The following is a 21,529-nucleotide window of genomic DNA, read 5'->3' on the forward strand; positions in this document are numbered from 1 at the left end:
GAACACCTGCTGCCAGCATCCCCATGTCTTCCCTCTCTGCAGATTGGGTTCCTCCTGTCTTCCTATTCATTCCCCCAGGGTACCCCCTACCTTCCCTCTTTCATCCCTCCTTTGCCTTTGTGCCCATCCCTTTTCCATTCCAGACCTTCCCTCTGCTCTCACAAGGAATGAAGCTCTGCTCCTGTCAAAGAGCAGCCTCTTTGACCAAGTAAAAGTGTTGGAAGCAGTGTCACCTAAAACAACTCAGAGCTACTCTAAATACTCCTAATAATGTCCCCCACATGCATGTCACTACAAATGGCCTTAAGTCTGGCACCTGTCTTTAAGAGCCTTGGTAGAGCCTTGCTGTGTATCACACAGAACAAACTGTTCTGGTGATAACCATTCTTGAGCTCATCTGTGCTCACAACATGTGGGTCAAAGTGATTTTTTTTTCCCCACTGTTCCTCCCTTAAGCAGTAGTGGTGGTAAGGGATTGGTGCTTTGCTTCCTGTACCCACAGGGTCAGAACATCTCTATTTTGGTTCTGCAAGGAACAGAAGCATTGTTCTGACATTTGGAAAAAAAAAAAAAAAAAAGGAGGAAATAAGCATTTTGAAATAAGGGCTATTCTTAAAAGGGCATGAAACTTGAAAACCCACAGACTGCAGGTGACCAGCTACTTCTCTTGCAACAGGGACACTTGCTGGCACATAGTGATTCCTTGATGTCTTGATACACAATTTCTGTATTTATGAAAAGAAAATGGAAAAAAAAATGTTTGTTTTTAAAAAAGTCTCACCCCATCTTTTCACCTCAGAATCCAAATAAAAGGCTGTGGGCTTCACATAAAAGATATACAGCAGATTGTTTCACCAAAAGGAAGCTAATGACTTTGGCATCAGTTTGAGAATTTTATTAAAACCACAGGTTTCCATTCTGTACAAAATGAGGAGCTTTCTTTTTAAAAAAAAGTATTAGCCACATAGGAAATAATGCAGTGGTTTGTTGATAAAAATCTCTGAAAGCTATATACAGGATTAATACCACACAACTGTTTGATGTAGAGACTGTCAGCAACTTTAGCAATATATACAAACTACCTTTACACACATAAATATCTTATTTACAGCTAATAAATAACATCCAAAGCTAAATCATGTGTCCTCATGTACAAGAACGTTCACTATTTCGTATCCAAGTTCTGTATGTGTTTGTATTTGATGTTGTGTTAAAAGCACACCTGTTCAGTTAACTTTATTTCCAAAGAACTTAACTCTTAAGAGAAAATTGCAAGAAAATGTGAAGTCTATAGGGAATAAATCATTATATTTATTTTTAGAGGTCTCAAATGCAGTGGCTCAATACTCAACCCCACCCTCAGTGACTCATCACATCTCTGCTGTAGTTTAAGGGTTAGGAAGTCAAATGTGAGCAATTTCAGAGTTATTAATATTCCAACATATTGCACTGTTTAAGACTTTTATCCCCAAATATACTAGCAGCCATGGCTGGAAAAAAACAAACTGTGCACATAAATGCATACATGTTGGTTTTGCTTTCAAGATGGGATGATACTGGAGAAGTTACCACCTCCATATTGTCTTGCACATGCAGGAAAAGACTATAAAATCCAGCATCAATAGCTCACATTACACTTCTCCAAATGTCTCCCTTCAAGCCCTTCTGCCTCCCCAGTATTTTGTTTATCTTTTATAAAGCTAAAAGAGGGCTATCGAACCTTTTAGAGTACTAGAAACATTATCTGTTACTTAAAGGGGGAGCAAAATACCTCCAATATATTTATTTTTGGCAACTTGCAACATGCCTAATTCAAGTGTTATTCAGAGCATTCATTCTTGTGCATCACATAATCAAGTTCCTTTTAACAGTCACACCTCCTGCTCCTTGTTGAATTCTGTCTTGTGTCAGAAGACCAAGCAGCTCCTAGGATCTAGCACTCTGTTACAGCCAAGCAACAAACTGAGGTGGGTCACTTGCAGTCACAATTCTAGTACAGGGAAGCATGAGCATGCTTGTCACCTGTCAAGTGGATTCGCTTGCACTGAAGACCTCATACAGCAGCCACTTAGCTGCATGACTGACATTTGGTGTCAAAGAGCAGAGAAACTGTCACAGTTTTGGCATATGGGATGCAATCCAGTGGTGGGGAAAAAGCAAAATCTGTTTCCTGTAGTTTCTAGTAGCTCAATTTCTTTGCAGTTCCTTAATTCACAGTGTTGGAGGCTAGATGGTTTCATTTTCAAGGAATGAAAGCACAGATGAATAGTTTAGTGTCTGCAGAAGACACTGGTATTGCTGTCTTCTCCTACAACTGCTATTTATTCCAGGGTAAGCTGCATAGAAGTATAGAGCTTAACAGATCATACCTATTGCTAAGCAGCACTGGCATCTACCCCCAGTAAAACACATTCATAATTACAAACTAGAAAATTCATCCCCATATTAAATCAGTCCCTAACCTTTTAGTAATACACACAGCAAAGGTGGTTTTTCACACAAGAAATCTACTCATTGCTAAACATACACTTTAAGACAATGAACTCTAGCCATTGAACTGTCTGAAAATTCAGTTAGCCAAGCCAGGAAAACAAAAAAAAACAAAAAAACCAAAACAACAAAACATGTCCAGTTTCAGAAGACTCTTGAGAAAAAAAATAAAAGCCAGGTACGTGGCTTTGCTTCTTTTCAATAAATACTAGAAAATTGCTGTAGAGGATTTGATGTCAAGAAACCTTGTCACAAGGCACCATGATTAAGCAAAATTACTTATTCCTTCCCAGCACTCAAGCCTTTGGTAAGTTGTTTTGCGGGTTTCTTTGTTTTTAACTATTTGGATAATGTATCTTTATGGTTAGTAACTTTGTATGCTGAGACTTCCTTACAAGAAGTCTCCTAAGATAGCTAGGAATAGCAGGCAAAAAGCCAGCAGCGGATAAATATTTCTATATATTTAGTTCTGAATATCCAGTCCACAGGGATTAATACAGTCTCCTCCTCCCTGGTGTGGAAAATCTTCATTCTTGTCACTTAAGCAGATTCAAGAGCAGAATTTTCTTTAGAGACTTTCTTGGCACTGGTGGGGGGAAGACAGATAAGGTGAGGAGGAAAAATGTAAGATACTTATTCCATTTTGACTTATTTTTGAGACTTAAGATTAAAAGCTACTACTTAATAGGAAAATGAATTATGTGCTTGGGCTTTTCCTGGCTGCTGCTTGATTTTACACATGTCAAATACACATGCAGGTCATTGCCCTGGAGTGAAGGTCACACACGTGCCTACTTATGCAGAACTAGATCTCTAGTCTAGAAGTGTCCCCATGAGACCTTTCACACACAGCTATTGCACTAAAATAAATATAACTACTTCTCCAGCTCAAACTTTAGTGGATAAAGTCCAAATAAATCTGGCCCCGTATTTGAAAGTTTACTTTGGGTCAGAACAATTATTGATCAAAAAACTGCAGTGCACCAAGGGCTATTAAACACAAAATACTCAATCTCTCATCCAAATCAGAGATGCAAATCTCAGAAAGTCACTCACCTGGCAGTTGCCAGCAAAAAGCAGTGTGCCAGGGAGAACACCTGCATACATCTGCTCAGTTTCTGTACCAGCTTCTGAATCTGCTGCTGGCCAGTGAGGGAGGGCGGGCTCTGGACTGACTCAGTATGGATGTTCTCCAATTAAGGGTAAATGTAGGGCATCTTTAGATAGAGGCACGCTTTCCTTTGTGTTAGTGCTTTGTCTGTAAACCTCTAACAGTCATTTGGCCACCGTGTGAATGTGAAAGGCAGTGACTTGTAGTTATTTTTCAGACATGTTAACAACCACACAAGGTGACGGTTAGGAGAGAATTAAATTACAGGTTTTTAAGCTGCCAAAGCTGCCATAACCAAACCTCAGGTTAGTCTGAGTTATGATGCTTCTGAACCCTTGAAAATACCAGTGCACAAGTCAAATCAGGAAGTTTTAAATCCTCCTGCTACCACTCAGTTTCCCCCAACACCAAAACAATAGTTATCACTCATACCCTCCTCTCTTCCTGTGGACAGGCTGCTCCAAGCATTTCACAAATATTGCGGCCTCTTCTCCCTTACTGAGACGTGAGGTGCCATCTCGAGAACAGAACACCACCCTGTGGAACAAATATCAGATGATCATCTGACTGAGCCATACATCTCTCTAAGCAAAGGAAGAGGAAAAGTGCTTGGAAGCATTCTTAAGCTTTGTCACGTGTGGCACTACTACCTTACAAGCCTGTGATAAAATTATTTTTAAAAGAGAATTCTGTGACAAAAAACCACTGCAAGAAAACTGGTAAATGCATCATGCATAGACCTCAAACTGTAGCCACAACATTTGCTGGTCCTTTGCATAAAATCTCCTTGTGTCTAAGAGAGCAGAAGTTCTATCTCAGTCTCTTGGATCTTTATTTACAGCAGTCCTTGTGTGAGTTTGGTCAGGTGAATGATCTTGGAAGAAAGCCTTACTCCCTCAAATGTTTGCAAACAAAGTAGGTTGCCAATTCCTGCAAACCTGAGTAGTTGCTTTTCTACTTATCAGTACTTTCCCTGCCCCTGTATTTGTTCAGCTCTGATAACTGTTCTCTGATAAAGTGACGGCCTTGCTTATTCAAAGGAGGAACATATTATTTACAATACTGTGCATATGACATACATACTCTGTTCTGGGTCCATTTTCTTCTAACAGATCTCATATCTAGTGAATATGAGTATTTCAAAAGATTCAGGTCAAAGCAGTTCTGTTCAGGCTTTGCTGTCTTAATAATCATGCATTAGCAATGTTCTGCAACAGTCATGTGTTTCAGTTTTCACCCACCATTCAGGTATTCCCAACTCCAAAGGAAATCCATCTTAATAAAGCAATAATTTCTTGTGCAAATGCATTTTTGAAAGGGTTTCTAAAAATTTCCTTCTAAGCATGTTCTTTGCAAGAAAACCCATGCAAGTGTGCAGCAAGAGAAAAAAGGAGAGGAGCTGCAAATACAATCAGAGATGCTGGTTCATGGAGATCCTCTCCTGTATATTATAACTACCTGAGACACATGAGACAGCAGTATGTAAATCAGTTATGTGGGAGTAAAACTACAGATTGCAGATCCCAGTGGAAGCAAACAAATTAACCTGGCTGACATAAATGCCAGTTTAGTGCCACTGGAGCCTCAGTTATCTGTGCTGCACCCATTTGTAACAGCTTTCCATATTTTGTCCTGCTCTGCAAGATAACTGGATTCATGAAACCATATCAATTAAAACTAATATAGGTTATAACAACCAAAACAAGTTACTTTTTCTGAGTTTCTCCTGACTTCACTCTGACTCTCTGGATGTCAAATGTAAAAGGAGTCCACCAGTCTGACCAGCTGAAGAAGGTATCTTTTTCCCACTGCAGCTTCAGCATAAGCAGGTCACCAATGTCCACTTCTGTGTAAATCAGGAAGGAGAAGGTCTTGTTTGAGGAGACTTCAGGCCTGTGGGGAGGGGGATAAGGAAAAAGAAACAAAGAGAACTGTTGGACAAAGAAAATTAAGGGAAGCCATAGAACAAGGACTTTACATACTTCAGAGAAGGAAGCAACCTTCTCCATAGTTCTGATGGATGGAATAACACACAAAAAAACCCCAGAAAACACCACCTTAAGCTTTGGTAGAGGCACAAGGAAAAGCTTCCTGCAGCAAAGCTGGTAAAACCCTAGGACAGACTGCCAGGCAAGGGGTGTCTTCTCCAGTGCTGGTGGCTCTCAGAGAAGCCAGACAAGCACCAGCCAGGACCAGTTGAGGTTCCTTGGAGCAGAAAACAGACTTTGGTGCTTTCCAGCCCCATTCCCTGCCAGCCCAGGTGCAGGGATGTAAGTACAGATTTCTGTTTATTTGCAGAGCTGTGGAAGCAAATATCATGTCTCCCTCAGCCTCTGCACTGAGGCCTTCAGATCCATCAGACAATTAACTCCAGGCTGCAATCTGCTTTTAAGGAGCTTTAACACAGCTGGAACATGACATAAAGATACTGAAAACAAAAAACTTGCCACACTAGAAAAATTCTTATTAGGCTGAGCCATAGGTCAGACTTCACACTTCCATATTTCAGATCTCTTATCAAGAACAGCTCCTATAGAGCTTAGATCATTAGCTTCAGCAGTGGATGCATCCCCTTGATCAAGGGCAAAAGCAGAGTCTGGATCTGTAAGATTTCTGTAGCTGGAGCCAGAACAAGTTTTTCAGCGGGAACTTTAACAGATTTAGGCAGACTCAACAGTACATTGCAGTTGTTTCTGTAGCTACTCACAGTGTGAAAGCAATGTTCTCACTCTCATCTAGAGTGCCATAGAGAGAAATAAGGAATGGCTGGTTTGTCTTGGTCGTATTAGTCTTTCCAAAGAAATGGATTTTGACCTGGTAATGAAAGACTGGAAGAACACAAAAGAAAAAGGGCCATTAGGCAAAAAACTCAACCTCTAAAGAGACTGCTGGTGACAAAACCACCCAAACCCCCCCCCATGCAAATCCTAGGCTGGAATGTGCCAACTAAACTGAGGAGCCTAGTTCCCTGCAGGTATCCAGGAAACTATTTTTGTAAGGAGGTAAAGATCAGGGTGGAAGGGAATCACAGTTAAACACCTTTGCAGTTCTTGCAGCTAAACTCTGCATTTCAGTTGACTGCCACTATATTAACTGCAGAGTCTGCAATATTGCCTTCAAACCTGTTACAGACCCGTTAGACTTGCCATCATTGACTTGGAACAAGTGAGCTGTGCCCTCCTCAAACAGGAGCCTTGGTGAAAAAAATTCAATCCCCTGACACTGCAGATTAAGCACCAAATGCCAACAAAACACTAGTCCTGCAGCTGTTCTAACACTGCAGGAATGTGCCCTCCGATTGCTGGTCCATCACACAGTGTATACAATGAGCATACCATGTGGCATTGTCAAAGCTATGGAGAAAAAAAAAATTAAAGTAGTAAAATCCAACTCAGAAGCTATTTCCCCAGCTGAAAGACTTCCAGTTCGTTCTCACAATGTCCTTCTCAGATCTACCACTGTGGCAACAGGAATCAAGAAGTGCTGTGATATTTTAACAAGGGCTGGTGCTCTTCTGGCAAAGGCACTATGAAAGGCACAAGTCTGATGGTTGTACATCTTTGAAGTAGTTGCTCATCAGGCTGAACTCTGCTGATTATTTTCCCAGCAGTAGGAAAAATTCATTTGGGTAAAAAAAGTACTGGAAGAGAATTGAAAGACTCAGTTGTTCCAAGTGACCAGGCCGCAGACTGTGTCTCCCTGATTTTGCTACTTAGAAATTTATTACAAGATACCTTCCTTTTTGTATTTTACCCTCCACCTCCACACCTTGAGAAAGATGGCACTGTTTTTCTGAGACTGCACTTTAGCTTGTGCTTAATGGCAAGCTGCAGGCAAGCTTCACCCCTGCTAAACACAGACACCAAAGCAGCAATATTTTCATAGGCAGCACGCACCCACCCTGACACACAGCTGAGAAAAAGTACCAGTCTTGCTCACCGGTAAGCAAGCAGGACCTACCCTTATAGGGCATCTGAGCACGGGTCTTCAGGTACATTTTGGTGTTTCTCTTCGTTCTCACTCTGTTGACCTTGTAACCCAAATTGTTGCAGCGGTTCTTCCGGCAGCTCAAGCAGAGACCCTTCTCAAAGGCCTCCTTTGTGTTGCAGCGGTAGGCCATGCTGGGCTTTTCTTCATAGAGGAGGGAGTCAATGAATAGGTGGATGGATCGTTCATGAGAGCATTTCACCAGCTGATCCACATCTTGAAATAAAAGAAAACATGTAATATGTACACACACGTGCATATACTGATATAAACCCCTAAGCAATGCATAATCCACTATGCAAGAGCTGAGCTTTATAGGGTGACTTTAAAAAGCACTTAACAAGTTCCTGTGCCTCTCAGGTATTTGCTTGCAGGAAACCTGCAGGCTATTGAAGATTTCCCTTTGGATGTTATACTGTTTGTTGCAGAGCCACCTCACCTCCAAAGCCTTTTTCAGCAATCAGACGGAGTGCCTCTCCCAGGTTACAACCTGGCTGGAAACCTCCCCCATTAGGGTAAATATCAATGTGTCCAACAGGCTTCTGAATCCCAATGCTGCGGTCTGGAGAGCCTCGAGTGTAGGTATGGAGGACATCCACAAAGTCAGCATCATCCGGGGAGAGGCGGGTGATAGCATCAGCATACTCAAAGGTAGGACCCGCTGGATCTAGCCCTTTATGGGGCAAACCACAAAGAAAAACTGAGATTATTGTCTGCCACAGACACTGACAGCAATAATAAATGCCACACTCAGCTACCACATTGGGCTGGAGTATTGCATATGGTGCTGGTGTCACTGCAGACATTACAGTGGGATCATTTAAGTAGGATTCATTTATACAGGAGACTCAAACACACTACTTTGAAATGCTGTCACTGTTTAAAAAGAAAGGTGTATGTAAACATATGTAAAGAAGCCCAGATAACTTCTTCACAGCTGTAGCTTCCAGTGGATGGAAGAAAAGCTAGTAAATATTTTCTCAATGTCTTCCTCTCTTGTCAAAAAACAGAGGAATTGTAAATTTTCTATCTGAAGCGTTTGAAGTGTGGAAAATGTCTTGCTGCTAAATCCTTGCCAGGGGAACAAGTAGGAAACAAACGAGAGCTCCACTGTCTACGTGCATAAGGGGAAGGGAATTATTATGGTAAACTGTCAAGCTGCAGCAACACTGACATCAAACACACCCAGAACTATTCTGCCAATGAACAAGTACTATCTCTTGAATCCAGACCACTACGTGAGAGATGGCTGAAGGCAGAGCTGAAGGGACATGTCTTTTCTGCACCCCTCAGCTGGGGACAGGCACCTGGGATGCCCACCCCTGGTGAGCCTCACCCAGTCTGAGCTGCCTCCCCCTCTGCTGTTAGGACTTCAGGGACCACATCCCATCACTCCCTGTGCTCAAAGGTAACACTGCCTTCCCAGAGAAAGGTTCATCCTGGGCACCAAGGGCAACCATGAGGGCATAACAGAGGGCCACTGGTATTTGATTTGGTAGCCTCAATGAAAGCAAAAAAGCTGCAGCTGAGAGAAAGGAAGAGTAGAGGGACTACTGCTTTGACCTCCTTATTTTAATCTGCCACCTCTCAGGAGTCAGCCTTTCCTGATGTGACTGCTGCCTATCCCACCCCCCCCCCCCCAGCATACCTGTGGATCTAGGATCACAGCCAGGCTCAGGTGGAAGGGAGCTAGGCTCTCATTTGAATGCTGCTCCCAAGCGCTCTCAACAGCAAAGACACCAGAGATTTTCTTAGCCTCATTTATTGATGTTGGTATTTCCTTTGTCACTGAGATCAATGCTAGGGGCTCAGCTCTCCAGGTGCTGGGCTGTAAACCAGCTCCAGAGCAGCTGCGCACTCTTCACCTAGTACACTTCTCAGCCTCCAAAAATCACCCTAAGCAGACATCTAAGCATGCATAGGAACAGAGCAAGCACATCTATACCTCCCTCCCCTTCCCAAAACTCTCCCAGTATTATTTTCAGCCTAGAATATTACTTGAGCCTGTTAAGATAAGGGGTTTTTTTAGTAGATCTCTTTTTTTTTAGTGGATCTCTTCTAATTATCTGTCCAGTCTCCCTCTGAGCCCGTATAAACTTCTTGCTTCTGCAGCATCGCATGGCAAAGAGCTCTGCAGGTACTAGACCCACTGCAGGAGTATCTACCTCCTGTTCTTTTTGAATGGCTACCACCAGGTCAGGGGATGACTACTTGGATGAAGACAACCAGCTGAAGTTCTCATGCTGCACGACTTACTGTGACCTTCTCCAAGCCATGGATTTGGCCAGTCTCAAACACATTCCCCACAACTAGTCTTTTCACACCCAGTTAATCCCTGCCTACTCACTTTTTTATTGTGCAGAAGCAGATCCCACCCACCACCTCTGTTGTTCTCTTCTGAACTTTTTCCAGTTCTACTACAGAAATATTAGCCCTGCTGATTCAATAAAGAATGAACACACAACCTAAGTACTGCCAACAAGCAACCATTATTCTGGTGATTTTCCAGGGAAACGTAATATTTCAGCATGGAAGAGACAGGACTCTGCCCTACAGCCACAGGCGTTCTTACCAGTAATTCTGTTCACCTTCTTCTTGGTCAGGCTCCCAGCGATCCCAGCAGCATGAGCTCCTAGACTGTACCCCAGCAAGTGGACATTATTGAGGGGATAATTGAATTGCTCCTGCAGAAGACAGTGATTTGTTTAAAGTTTGAGGTCAAATGGGAAAACATCAGAAAAGGAAAATGTTTTGTAAACACTGGGATTTCTCTTTGAGCCATGAATAATAAAAAACACTAAATACAATTAACATAATTTAGGTTGCCTGAGTTGACTAACTGAAGGCAAAATTCTAAGCAGAGAGGAATACAGAATGAAGGACAGAACACAGGGCTATGTATTATATCAAAAGCTTTCAGCCACACACATGCCCTCCCCCCCAGTTTCTGGATCTCCTACTTCCCAAAGGTAGGGCAGACTTCTGTTTCCCAAGGGCTGGCTGCAATATAATATATAGCAACCTGTCTTTCATAGCTACTTTTCACAGAGCCTTCAGAAATACTGTGGACCCACAGAGCTCCACAGACCACAAGGTGAAGTTTCTGGAAAGTACTATAAAAGGCCTCCTTGTGTAAGAGACGACTATTAAACTAAAGACGGCATTTCACCATTCCAGCAAGATTAGTGTTTGCAACAACTTAGCTCCATCTAACCAATAGGAGATGATTAACACAGCTGCATCATTGCTGGTTTGAGTCCTAGGATATTATATGTAAAATGTGAGACATCTGACTACATGTCTTACCTCCATCCAGTCAATAAACAGAGCAACGTCCTTTCCCACCAGCTTAGTGTATGCAGCAGACACTGGGTAGTGCTGCTGAGCTCGAATTAGCCAGTCCACCACTATGACATTTGAGTCAGGTTCTCTCTTGTATAGAGCATCCACCAGCTTTGGGACCCAACTTTCATACATTCCTGTCACCTGTTGGTGTTTTTTGAATTAAAAAAGGAGATTTCTTAATATTATCTGCAGTGTATAGACACTTCAGCTGATGTATCTAGCACAGTTTATCAGGAGTGTGGTTAAAAGGGAGATTCACTCCCCTTCCTTCTTACCGTCCACCCATGGATCACCACAAAGGTTTTACTGGTATGGTTGAAGTTGCACTGTGCCAGGCTGTTCACCTGCCCAGGAACCAGGTAGCAGACGTCCTCATCAGGCTCTGCAGGTGTCCGTAAGGAAAACTTGCTCTCAATTCCCTCAAAATTGGTCTCAGCTTCTGCTATGCAAGAGCACAGGAAACATACAGCAGTGTTTTAGGAGTATTAGAGCAAACGGTTCAGGTACAAACTGTTGGACGAATCACAGGTACAAAGTTGGAGAGATACCAGGAACAGTCAAGAAATGGGACATGTGTTTTTCATTTCCTACAGCACTCCTTTTGCACCACAACGGCCATGTAAAGAAGAAATCAAAGGGTGAAAATTGCTCCCCCCTCCAAGGTCCTGCAAAAACAGTGAAAAGCTGGCCAGCTGTCAGACAGGTAGGAATTCCTCTTAGGAGCCAGTATTTTCCTCATTCCATTATTAACAGAAAACCTGTGAATTACTAGAAGAGTACAGAAAACTGCACAGGACAGTCATAGACAGTACATGCAGAAAAGTAGCAAATTTCTACCATACTATTACATACTTTAGTGGTCCATCCTTCCACATCTCTTCAATAATCACTGCCTAACAAAGCTCTTTATAGCACCCAGCAGTTGCAGTGTATTAAAGTAAGAGCTGCAAAATCACCACTATTTTACAAAGTGCTAGTTTTAACTTACCAACAAAGAAAAACAGCAGGTGAGAAGATCAGATGCCCATTAACTAACTTGAACTAGCAAAGCAAAAGCCTGGTATTTCGAAGGCAGTATTTTTTCAGATCATCTTATAAGCAATACTGCAGGGAAAAAATATCTTCCTCTGCCCGAAGCTATTTTGAATTGGGGTGGGGGCAGGGGGGCAGTAACAAAGCATGTGATGGCCTTAAAAGATCACTCCAGCTTCAAAACATAAGTTTTCCTTTTGTTCCTGCCAAGGAAGAGAAGCAACTTCAGGCTTCATGCTGACTATGTCCTTTGAGAAGAAACTTAAATGTCTCCTCTTTTTACATCTGATTCAATGCTTAAGCACCTTAAATGTGGCCTTAAACTCCAGTGCTTTTTGAAAACTAGGCCCTACTTTGGCAACTTGCATTTAGCAAATACTGGTTGCCTGTTTTTCAAGTGCAGCTGAATTCAGGCCAACTCTGTCCTGCTCAGTGTTGTTTCCTGGCATCATGACCACTAAGCTTTCACAAACTCCTCAAAGTCCATTAATGAGTGGCTCCAAGCCACCACAAGGAACACAGAGGGACATGATGAGGACCTCATGCCAGACATGCAAACCACATTTCCACTCCCCCTCTTTTTCCCCATTGCAGAAGAGGTTTTTTATGATAACTGGTAGATTTGTATTTCTCCGTGAAGTTGTGCTGCATCACTCAGGCAATAAATAATGAACTATTCAGGTTTTTTTCCCCTAAAATTTAGTTTTTCTGGTCTTCTCATTGAAGCTACAACACTCAGCAAGGCACTGACTTATGTCTGACCTCACTCAGCCCCCAGGTAGCTGCATAAAGTCTGCTCCTGTACAAACTTCAGAGAGACTGCCGTCATCCACATTCAGCGGCTTACCATTGCCCAAGTTCATCAGGACTTCTCGCCCACTGAAAGCAAAGCACTTGCAGGGGAGTAACGAGAACTGTTCACTGAACAGAGGCAGCACTCAGCTTTAGGGTTTGACCTTGACTGCTCTAGGCTGGCTAGCTAATCCAGGATAATTACACTGAGGGCCCCCTTCCTGCCTCCTCCCCCCTAAAGAAGGGATAAAGTTTATGAAAAACACCTTTCTCCAAACCAGTGAAAGTATTCACACAGTGGTGAATATAAGACTTTACCTACTGAAAAGAAAATTTACCAAACTAACCAAAAGCTAATCTTTTGCAGAAGTTGCCCCTTTCTTATGTTTTTGCACATTCAAAACTTTCTCACAAACTGAAAGAGTACAAAAACCCACTTCTGAAACAAATCTTTAGACTTACACTATTTACTTTTTAGCTAGAAAGAGTCCCAAAGGCTGATTGGTTAAAAATCAACTATAACTTTTCACTCAGCAGTGAATCCGTAGAACCTTGAAAGGACCAAGAATAGCTTTCAATTGCAAGGCATACAATGCAAGGACTTTTAATTATGTATATTCCTGCCCAACACAGGAAGGCAAACAGGAATAGTCCACCTGCTCACTAGTTAATAGTGCTTCCTTTCATACTAAGATATCATTTCCCTTCTGAATTAAACCTATCTGATAATCATCAAAAAACCTAAATTAAATTGATATCCTGTCTTGTAGTGTGCTTTCAATTACAAACACATGCTAGAATTTGCATATAAGTTCAGACTGCATCTCTTTTGGAAATAAGCTTGAAATAAATTAAATTTACAATTCTAAGAGTACCATATGTAAAGGTGCACTTAGAAAAGTGCACCAAACTTAACAAGATTGCAGTACAGTGGCACCTGCCACTGAAGATGTGCAAAGTGATTCACAAATACTTCTGTGTTTCAGTCTAAAAATCTTTGGGTGGGATTTAAGGGCATAAGAGCACTGAGATGCAGTCACCATCAGGAAAGCAGTAGCTGCAAAGCAACAGCCCACAAGTTACAGAAATGGCAGAAGGCCACTCTGCTCATTTAGCTATGCTGTATGAGGCATTAGAAAGTCAGAAGAAATTATTGTTAGCATCTTCTATGCTCACAAAAAGTGTTGCGTTGTCTAATGTCCATACATGGTCAGTTCCCAGCAGCAAGATACCCTCTGGATGAGGGAAGTGCGTGTGGTGGGGTTTGTTACAGACTTCTTAATGACATGCTCATTAAGAGCCTATCCTCAAAAGTTGCCTGAGCTTGGCTTTACAAATTCTGTATGGCTTAGAGCATAAGGTAACTTGCCTGCACCTCATGTTGTGCTGCACACACGCTGCAGTAGCACCTCACCTCTCACCTTCTGCACATTAAGTTTTACAAATACAATACAGAGGTACATAATAGTACGTACACACTCAATACACATACTTACATCTATATGTATGAAGCTTTAAAACTGCAGGAGAGAAGCTACAAAGCATATCACTTCAGAAAACTAGCATTTCCTACTTCTACTGTTGTACCTCAAAGTATCTTGGTCTATTAAAAAAATTATTCAGAACCAAACTTTGTCATACATATACTTTTGTCACAGACCTCTTCCTCATAGATTTAAAGTGAGAAGTCTCCTTGAATCATGTCCTAACTGAGCTAGTCAAACAGTTGGGTCTCATTCTTACGGCCTTACAAAAATTCTTACCCCCTTACACAAAGCCAAAGAATTGCAGACAGTCAATATACACACTCACCACAGGTTAGTTAATGATATGTTTTAACCTAAATTAAACTAGGGAAATCCCAGAAATGTGGAGTCTTCAGCAAGCTTCTGAATGATGGATAGAAATTACCTGAATTTGCATCAGGTTTATATCTAATTTCTATATCTATATTATGTAAGAGAAATTTATGTGCATCCATACTGAGACACTGAAGTAGTTTTTAGTGATAAGAATGCAAGTCCATTTCTAAACAAGGCCTTGAAGAGAAGCAGACCTGGAGGTAAAAATGTGTAGACAAAAAATCCATGCTTTTGCTAAAAATCACACTTTCCCAGGCTTAGTTCAGCAGAGGCATAAGGCGTGTGCTCCGTATTGCAAAAGCTTCCAGCCACACACTTGCAAATACAAGCCCCTGTTACAAAAAAAAAGTTTACTGGCTACTGCTCTGTGCTTACAGTTGACAAGGTAACCTACAAAGGGATTATTTAAGGAACTGGGAAAGGGAATGGAATTATGAATTAAGCCACTAATTTCAGACCCGAGCTAGCTTTTCTAACAGCCTACAGGCTACATTGCTGAACTCCATCATTTTATCATGCTTTGCAAACTTTCTGACACTTTTCTTACACCTCCATTTACATAATCTCAGTTGGTGTAATTTTAAAAAGCTGTCCTGTATGTCAAGGTATAGATAGATATATCCTAGAACGCAGAAGAAAGTGCAAAAGAAGCCTAGAAGCTGGGAAAGGTCAGTAGTTTCATTTTCCTGTTTAAACCTTGTGACACTGACTTTGCAATTTGTGAAACTCCACTCCTATCACTTTTGAAAGCATCCCACTGAATTTAAGCATTCTGACACAGTACAAATACAAGTTTCCACACAAATCAAGAGAAGTCAGCTTCAAGTTTCCTTCATGGGAAGTCCAAGGCAACCTGGCAACTGATTGTGATGAAGAAAACTGTTTATCACTGGTCAGCTGGGTGGAGAATGTGAGTTGAGGAAGTTAACAGCATCTGGAACATTAATCAGAAGTTAAAACTGCCCACATCAGACACAGGATGCCAAATATGGTAACAGTGCATTTGCCAGAATCAGTGCACCTGAACTATGGTTTTAAAAAGGGAATATTTGATAAACAGCAATTTCCTAGCGTTATGTACACAGAAATGGAAATACTATTAGCTAGGTGCAAAGATCATTAGAAATTATACTGGTAGACTGTGTAAACTCAAGCCCACAGACATGTCCACACACACAGCAGCAAATATCTGCACGTAACGTCAAACGTTTACATAACCAGCTAGAGTTAACTGTAATGACTCAGCTGATAACCAGCATCAGGATCATCCATCAGTCAGTCATTTTGAATTCCTAACTGAGATCTGAAGCAAACTCATGGTCAGCTGTAATAAAGGGGCTGTATCACAGAAATTGTTATAGTTTAATTTGATCTACACTATAAACTGAAAGCGGACTACTGTGTTGCAGTCCCATGAAACCTGCCCTGTAAATCAGGTTACTGTTTAACTTGTAAAAGAAATTACAACTTCAAGTTTATTTATGTCTTTCTAAATGGCAGAGCCCTGAGAGTACGTCCTCCTTCACTTCCCAGGCAGACTGAACAGCAAGAGCAACACCTCTGAAAAGCAGCTGTGCCCAAGTTCAGATGCTGCACTGTGACCTGACAGCTCAAGTCCTGCTGCTGGCAAAATGGGAGCAAACTGCTGCTCTCGCACTGTGCACATGGGTGCTCGCTCCCTGCCCAAGCACTCCCTGTCAAATAGATCCTTACTCAGCTGCAGCTGGGAGGCTTGTAACTCAATCCAGCAGAGCTCTTGCCATCCATCAGTCCCTCTGGGATATCTGGAATTAGCCCAAGACAGTAAAATGCAATCACTGTCAGACTTTGCAGTAATATGGAGGAAAGGATTCGTGAGAAAGCCATACCATGCAAGTATTTCCTGCACAGAAGAGATTCCAGCAAACTTCCAAAAGTGCTACTGCTCATGCTATTCTCCAGCACACTTCTGATGCCTGACAGCCTCATCTCTGTGCCTTCTCAGAAATGCATTGTTTCTGGAAAGGCCATGCCACAGCTGCCCTGGTAGGTCTGTCCCAAACACAACCACAGCAAAAGCCAGCAGCTCACATCACACAACAGTGTAGATCTGCTGTAACCCCTGACTCTGGATTTACACTGGTAAAAATAGAGATCAGAATGTATTCCTAGTAATGTTTTTATCTTTTCCTGGAACACCAATGTTATCTTCACCTAGAATATCTTTTTTCTATGTTGTTTATTAAATACTCTGGATTCCTTGAGGTTTGGATCATGTATTTTCCATGGTTTCAAAACATCTTTTTATTTTGGTGTGCAAGAAACAGTGCAAGACTGAAGGCTTGGATAGTTTTAAGATGATCGCACAACCTGTTTCCATCTAACTTGTTCCTAAGGAGAAACAGCGTAACCATTAGTAAGTATGTGGCAAATCAGCTCCTATAGGGATAAAAGCTTGCTCTGGGACGATAGTTATTTTCCTGTATGAAACTTGGATACTGTGAAGAAAAGTGCTTTTGATTGCCTCTGACGGCACAAGATTAGATTCAAAGCGAGAATACATTCTTTTGGCTGTGCCCTAGCACCCCATCCTCTTACGTTTGAATTCTTCCCTTCAGCTTCCTTGTACATAAAGGAAATAAAGGCATCCATAGTGAAAAAAGCAGCAGTTTCCCTATTCCATTTTAGGATCATACAGCAGCTCTAAGAGTTACAGGCACATTTTCTTTTAGGCTGTGGACTTTTAAAGATACACTAACATCCCACACATAATGTCTAAGAAAGTAAGACTGTGATAGGGCACTGCTAACAGAAGCTTGAGTAGTAGTCTCCTAAAACTAGTCTCTTTGCTCATGAAAGCTGTAATCATGTTGTGATTAACCAAGAGAGCATCAATAAATATCTAGTAGTCAACATTTGCACATGCTCCACTTTCTCTAGACTGGAGGGTGCCTATGCACAAATGCAGGTACAATAGGTGAAGTGTAAGTACAGTCATATATGTATATACAGACACTGTGAGAGTATACCCCTCTGTTCACTTTTTCCCTGAAGGATTCTGCTGCATTAAAGGCATTAACTACAACCCAAACACATTATCACAACACTGATGAAACTCAGCCTTGCCTTAGACGATTCAGACCAAGAACTGTAAGAAATTGGGAACGCATGGGATGGACGAGTCCCACACACAACAGAGGGCCCTGGCCCTGCAGGAACCAGCAAGGGACTCTTAGAAGCCACCTTGCTCCTGGGGAAAAAAACACATCCCAAACCTCCACAGCCCATGCCATCAGCCTGGCACGTCGTGCCGGGTAGGGAACCGGCTCCGGGTCTGTCCTAACAGGATCAAGCCCCCCCCTCCAGCATCGCTCTCCAGCGCCTTCCAAGGCCACCCCAAGCAACCCAGGTCCCGCAGCATCCCCAGCACCCTGGGAGAGCCTTGCAAAGCTAAGTTGCAAACTCCCCTCCCCGTCATGCAGGCGACATTTCCCTGCACACACCTCCCCCAAATGCAACAGGATGCCAGCAGCGCCCCTGCACCCCCCACCCCGTGCGTGCTCCGGACTCCAGGCTACCCGCCCCCCGCACCGCCCAGCGGCCCCTCCCCGGGCCGAGGACTTACCGCCGGCGGCCGGAGCAGCGCCGAGAGCAGGTACCCAGCGCAGGCAGAAGCAGAGGGCAGCCAGAAAAGCCTTCCTCCCCATCTCGCCTCCTCTCTCCCTGTGCTTTGCCGCGGCACAAAAGTTTCAGTGCAAAAGAAAAAAAAAGTTTTTGGTGGTTTTTTTTTTTTAAATACAACTGTAGCGCAAAAATAACGCAAAGGCAATAAACCGCTCTGGCAGCAGCCCCGGAGTGCACCAGACCAAAGACAAACCAACCCCCCACCACCACCGTTCCCTCCCCGGGCACTTATGTCCCCGCCAATATGCAAATATGCAAATGAACCCCCACACCCATTGGGCGCGCGCCCCGCGGGGCGGGGCCAGCGCTGTCCGAGGGCGGGCGGGGTGGGGGGCCGAGCCGCTCCCGGGGGTGCCGCGACCCTGGCCGGCCTCGGGGCAGCGAGGCCCCCGGGGCGGCCGCGGTGAGGCGCGGCCCCAGGGACTGCAGCGCCCCGGGCTCGGCACGGTTCGGCATGGTGCCGTCCAGCATGGCACCGCCGAGACCCAGGGGCTCAGGCAGCGGGCATCAGTGTCTGTAGACCCCTCGGCGCTGAGCCCTCGGGCCTGGCCCCCCCCCGCATCTGACCCAGCTCTGCACCCTCTCCGCCATGTTGTGCCTCGCTGACCCTGCCCGCACAGCCAGGATGCGGCCCCGCCGCCTCCCCTTGGTCCTCCCTGCCTTTAGCGACCTAGCTCTAGTGTGCCTCAGATAAGATCTTCCTTATCATCCATGTTTTTGCACTAGGAACCAATTGCTATCTGCGTTTTCAGTTCAGTGCCTGCAAGGGGCCTTCTGCTGTACCCTTGAAAAAACATTGCCAAAACCTTCTTTTGCCAGCACTCAAGGGGGAACAAGTTTGGAGCATAAATTCACTGGAGATTGCATCTGTACTCTGGAGAAATGCAAAGTTGCCTCCTTGAGCTTTTCAACTCTCTCTGCCCTTCTCTCAGCAATATGGTTTGCAAGCAGCTTTGCGTTGGTGGCCACTGGGTGAAAGATCAGTTATGTAAGGACATGTAATAGGGAAATATTAAATTAATAATAAGACCAGTTTTCATTTCACTGTGCTGTGTGTTGTCAAAGGCCCAGCTTCATGAAGAAGCTTATGACGCTTACAGGGAAGGAGAATTCCCTGGGTGTTGCAACGTGAAGCAAATGACATTCACTTTGAGGGTAACTGATTCTTCTCAGACCAGGCACCTGAGGAGACTAAAATATACCTGGTTCATATTAGCGAGGCTGTTCAATAAGAGGTTGCTTGAGTGTAGCAGAACTGGGTCACCTTTGCAACGTTAGATTCCATTAAAAGACCAGTAAGGTCTGTATGTGAGAATACATATCCCCCAGGACACAACTTGAAGTTCCTCCACCGCCAGCCCCTATTTATATCCGAAAGGCATTGGAAGAATTTAATGAGGGTGCAAACTGATCATGCTGAGACTTTCTTTCCAACTGAGACAACCAGGACAGCAGGGTCAGGGAGGGGGGCTAAAGCAGTGGACGATGCAGTCGGAGAGGGTGGGAGTCAGAGGCAGAGGGTAGGAGGCTGAGGAGGCTGCAGGTAAGGAGACCAGCCTTCTGCACCAGAGGATAGTAGTGGTGTGAGCAGGGGAAAACATGGTTTGCACTGCAATATGTTAAGTGTCGAGCATATCCTCTGACCAGTATTTGAGACCCTATCATCAAAACAATAGCAAGAATTTTCTCGTGTCTTCCTCCACCCCCCGCCCCTTCAAGTGTGGACTAAACAATGTGTTTTCTCTTGATCTAATTTAGTTGAAACTCTATAGTGTAATTTCCCCCCTAGAAATCAGCCTGACTCTATCTAGGTTCAGACATCCTTCCTAGAAAATTCCAGTCCCTGCAGGCAACACTTGGCAAACTAAATGAACAAACAATTTAAAGCAAGCTGCTCTAATGGAGACTGTTGGGCCGCCTTAATCACAGGTGATGCTACCAACCCAATCAGAGCAAAACAGCATGAAGACCCCGTGTTTTGCACAGCTGCATCCATGGCTACTGCAGCAAAAATTTTATGTTCAGTATGCCTATGGGAAGACAACTAGTGCAGTTTTAACTGCTGATAGGATCAGATTAAGCATGTAATACTTGGCCAGCCAGCCCTGAGTGGACTGCTGGTACCCACTAACCTCTGCTAACCCACCGGCTGTAATCAGGCTCTCAGTTCATTCCCAATACAGATTGGGAAACCCATTAATAGCAAGACAGCAGATTTACAAACTACTCAGAATAAAATCTAATCTGTTACACTGAAAATGCTTGTTTGTGTAATTTTTTGTTCCTTCTCATGCCTCATTTTAAGACAAAATCTGAAAGAGTTATGCAAAGTCTCCACCTTAAAGAAGGAAAATTAAAAACAAAACACTGAAAGAAAACTTTCAAGTTCTGAAAGACAGCAGTGGGGGGGGGGGGGCGGCAGGGGGTAATTCTGATTTCTTGGATCTTGAACAAGTTCCCTAAATCTGTTGTAAACCCAGCTGCAAAATAATCTTAAATAGATGGGACTTCATGAAGGCAGAATGTGTCCCTGAACACTAAGTAATGTGCAGTTGCACCAGTCTGACACAGAACATTTTCCACCATTTAAAAACTTTCTTTCCATTGCAGATAATCATGATTGGATGGAGAAGAAACTTCATGGCATCAACTCAATGTGCTTCAGTGCAACCATTAACTGGATTTGAGTTTTGCTTCCTCTGTAAAATACATAATCCTATAGGAGAGAGCAAAGCTCCATCTGTAAAACAGAGCCTGATTTATAGTACTCAGGGATTCCAAAGTGGGTGGAAGGTAATATAGTGAGAGCTAAAATACATTATTTCTAACAAGTGGTGGGGGATGGGGGGGAAGTCTGGAGGAATGGAGACAGGAGTTGCGTAACTATGCTGGTACTTGCACCCACAGACCATGTGGAAGGTTAAAGTCGAAATAAGCCCACAAGTGTCTCCAACACAATGTGGGCAGCATTGGTTTGTATGGTGCAGCTGTGCTAAACCCTGAGTAAAATTACTGGCCTCACAGAACAGAAAGCACTAAGAGAATCAACCCCCAAAATTTAATTTCCACAGCAATGCTCCAAAGAGAACTTGAAACACAGAGCAAAAGGGGAGGAGGGGAAGAGAGAGAGAGAGACCAACACCAATTTTGAAAATTCCTGTTATGCTTTAATTCTAGTCATATAAAAGATTTGACAGCTGAGGATGAGAGGTCTTCCAGGATGAGAGGTCTTCCAACAAAAGTATCT

The 21,529-nt window shown here is 43.3% G+C and overlaps 1 protein-coding gene across 2 annotated transcripts; it reads right to left on the minus strand.

The window, feature by feature from the left end:
- Positions 1 to 880: 880 nt before the first annotated feature.
- LPL (lipoprotein lipase) lies at positions 881 to 18,499 on the minus strand. Of its 2 annotated transcripts, none has more exons than XM_054809557.1 (10): positions 18,224 to 18,499; positions 11,209 to 11,372; positions 10,895 to 11,074; positions 10,161 to 10,272; positions 8,028 to 8,261; positions 7,562 to 7,804; positions 6,309 to 6,429; positions 5,312 to 5,494; positions 4,034 to 4,138; positions 881 to 3,076 (listed from the first exon to the last, which is right to left on the minus strand). In XM_054809557.1, exons 1-10 carry the CDS (start codon positions 18,303 to 18,305, stop codon positions 3,031 to 3,033), a joined length of 1,470 nt encoding a protein of 489 aa, XP_054665532.1. In that variant the 5' UTR covers positions 18,306 to 18,499; the 3' UTR covers positions 881 to 3,030. The 2 variants fall into 2 exon arrangements, with proteins under 2 accessions (XP_054665532.1, XP_054665531.1); XM_054809556.1 differs by having other exon boundaries at positions 11,209 to 11,375; positions 18,224 to 18,492.
- Between the last annotated feature and the right edge of the window lie 3,030 nt (positions 18,500 to 21,529).

The sequence above is a fragment of the Grus americana genome, chromosome Z, assembly GCF_028858705.1.
Source record: "Grus americana isolate bGruAme1 chromosome Z, bGruAme1.mat, whole genome shotgun sequence".
Classification (NCBI taxonomy): domain Eukaryota; kingdom Metazoa; phylum Chordata; class Aves; order Gruiformes; family Gruidae; genus Grus; species Grus americana.

Coding starts and splice junctions, on each gene's coding strand:
- LPL (XM_054809556.1), bottom strand. CDS start 18,305: ATGGGGAGGAAGGCTTTTCTGGCTGCCCTCTGCTTCTGCCTGCGCTGG. Junction 7,805..8,027: donor TGCTGAAAAAGGCTTTGGAG/GTGAGGTGGCTC, acceptor TTTTATTTCAAG/ATGTGGATCAGCTGGTGAAA. Junction 4,139..5,311: donor TCAGGAGAAACTCAGAAAAA/GTAACTTGTTTT, acceptor TTTGTTCCACAG/GGTGGTGTTCTGTTCTCGAG.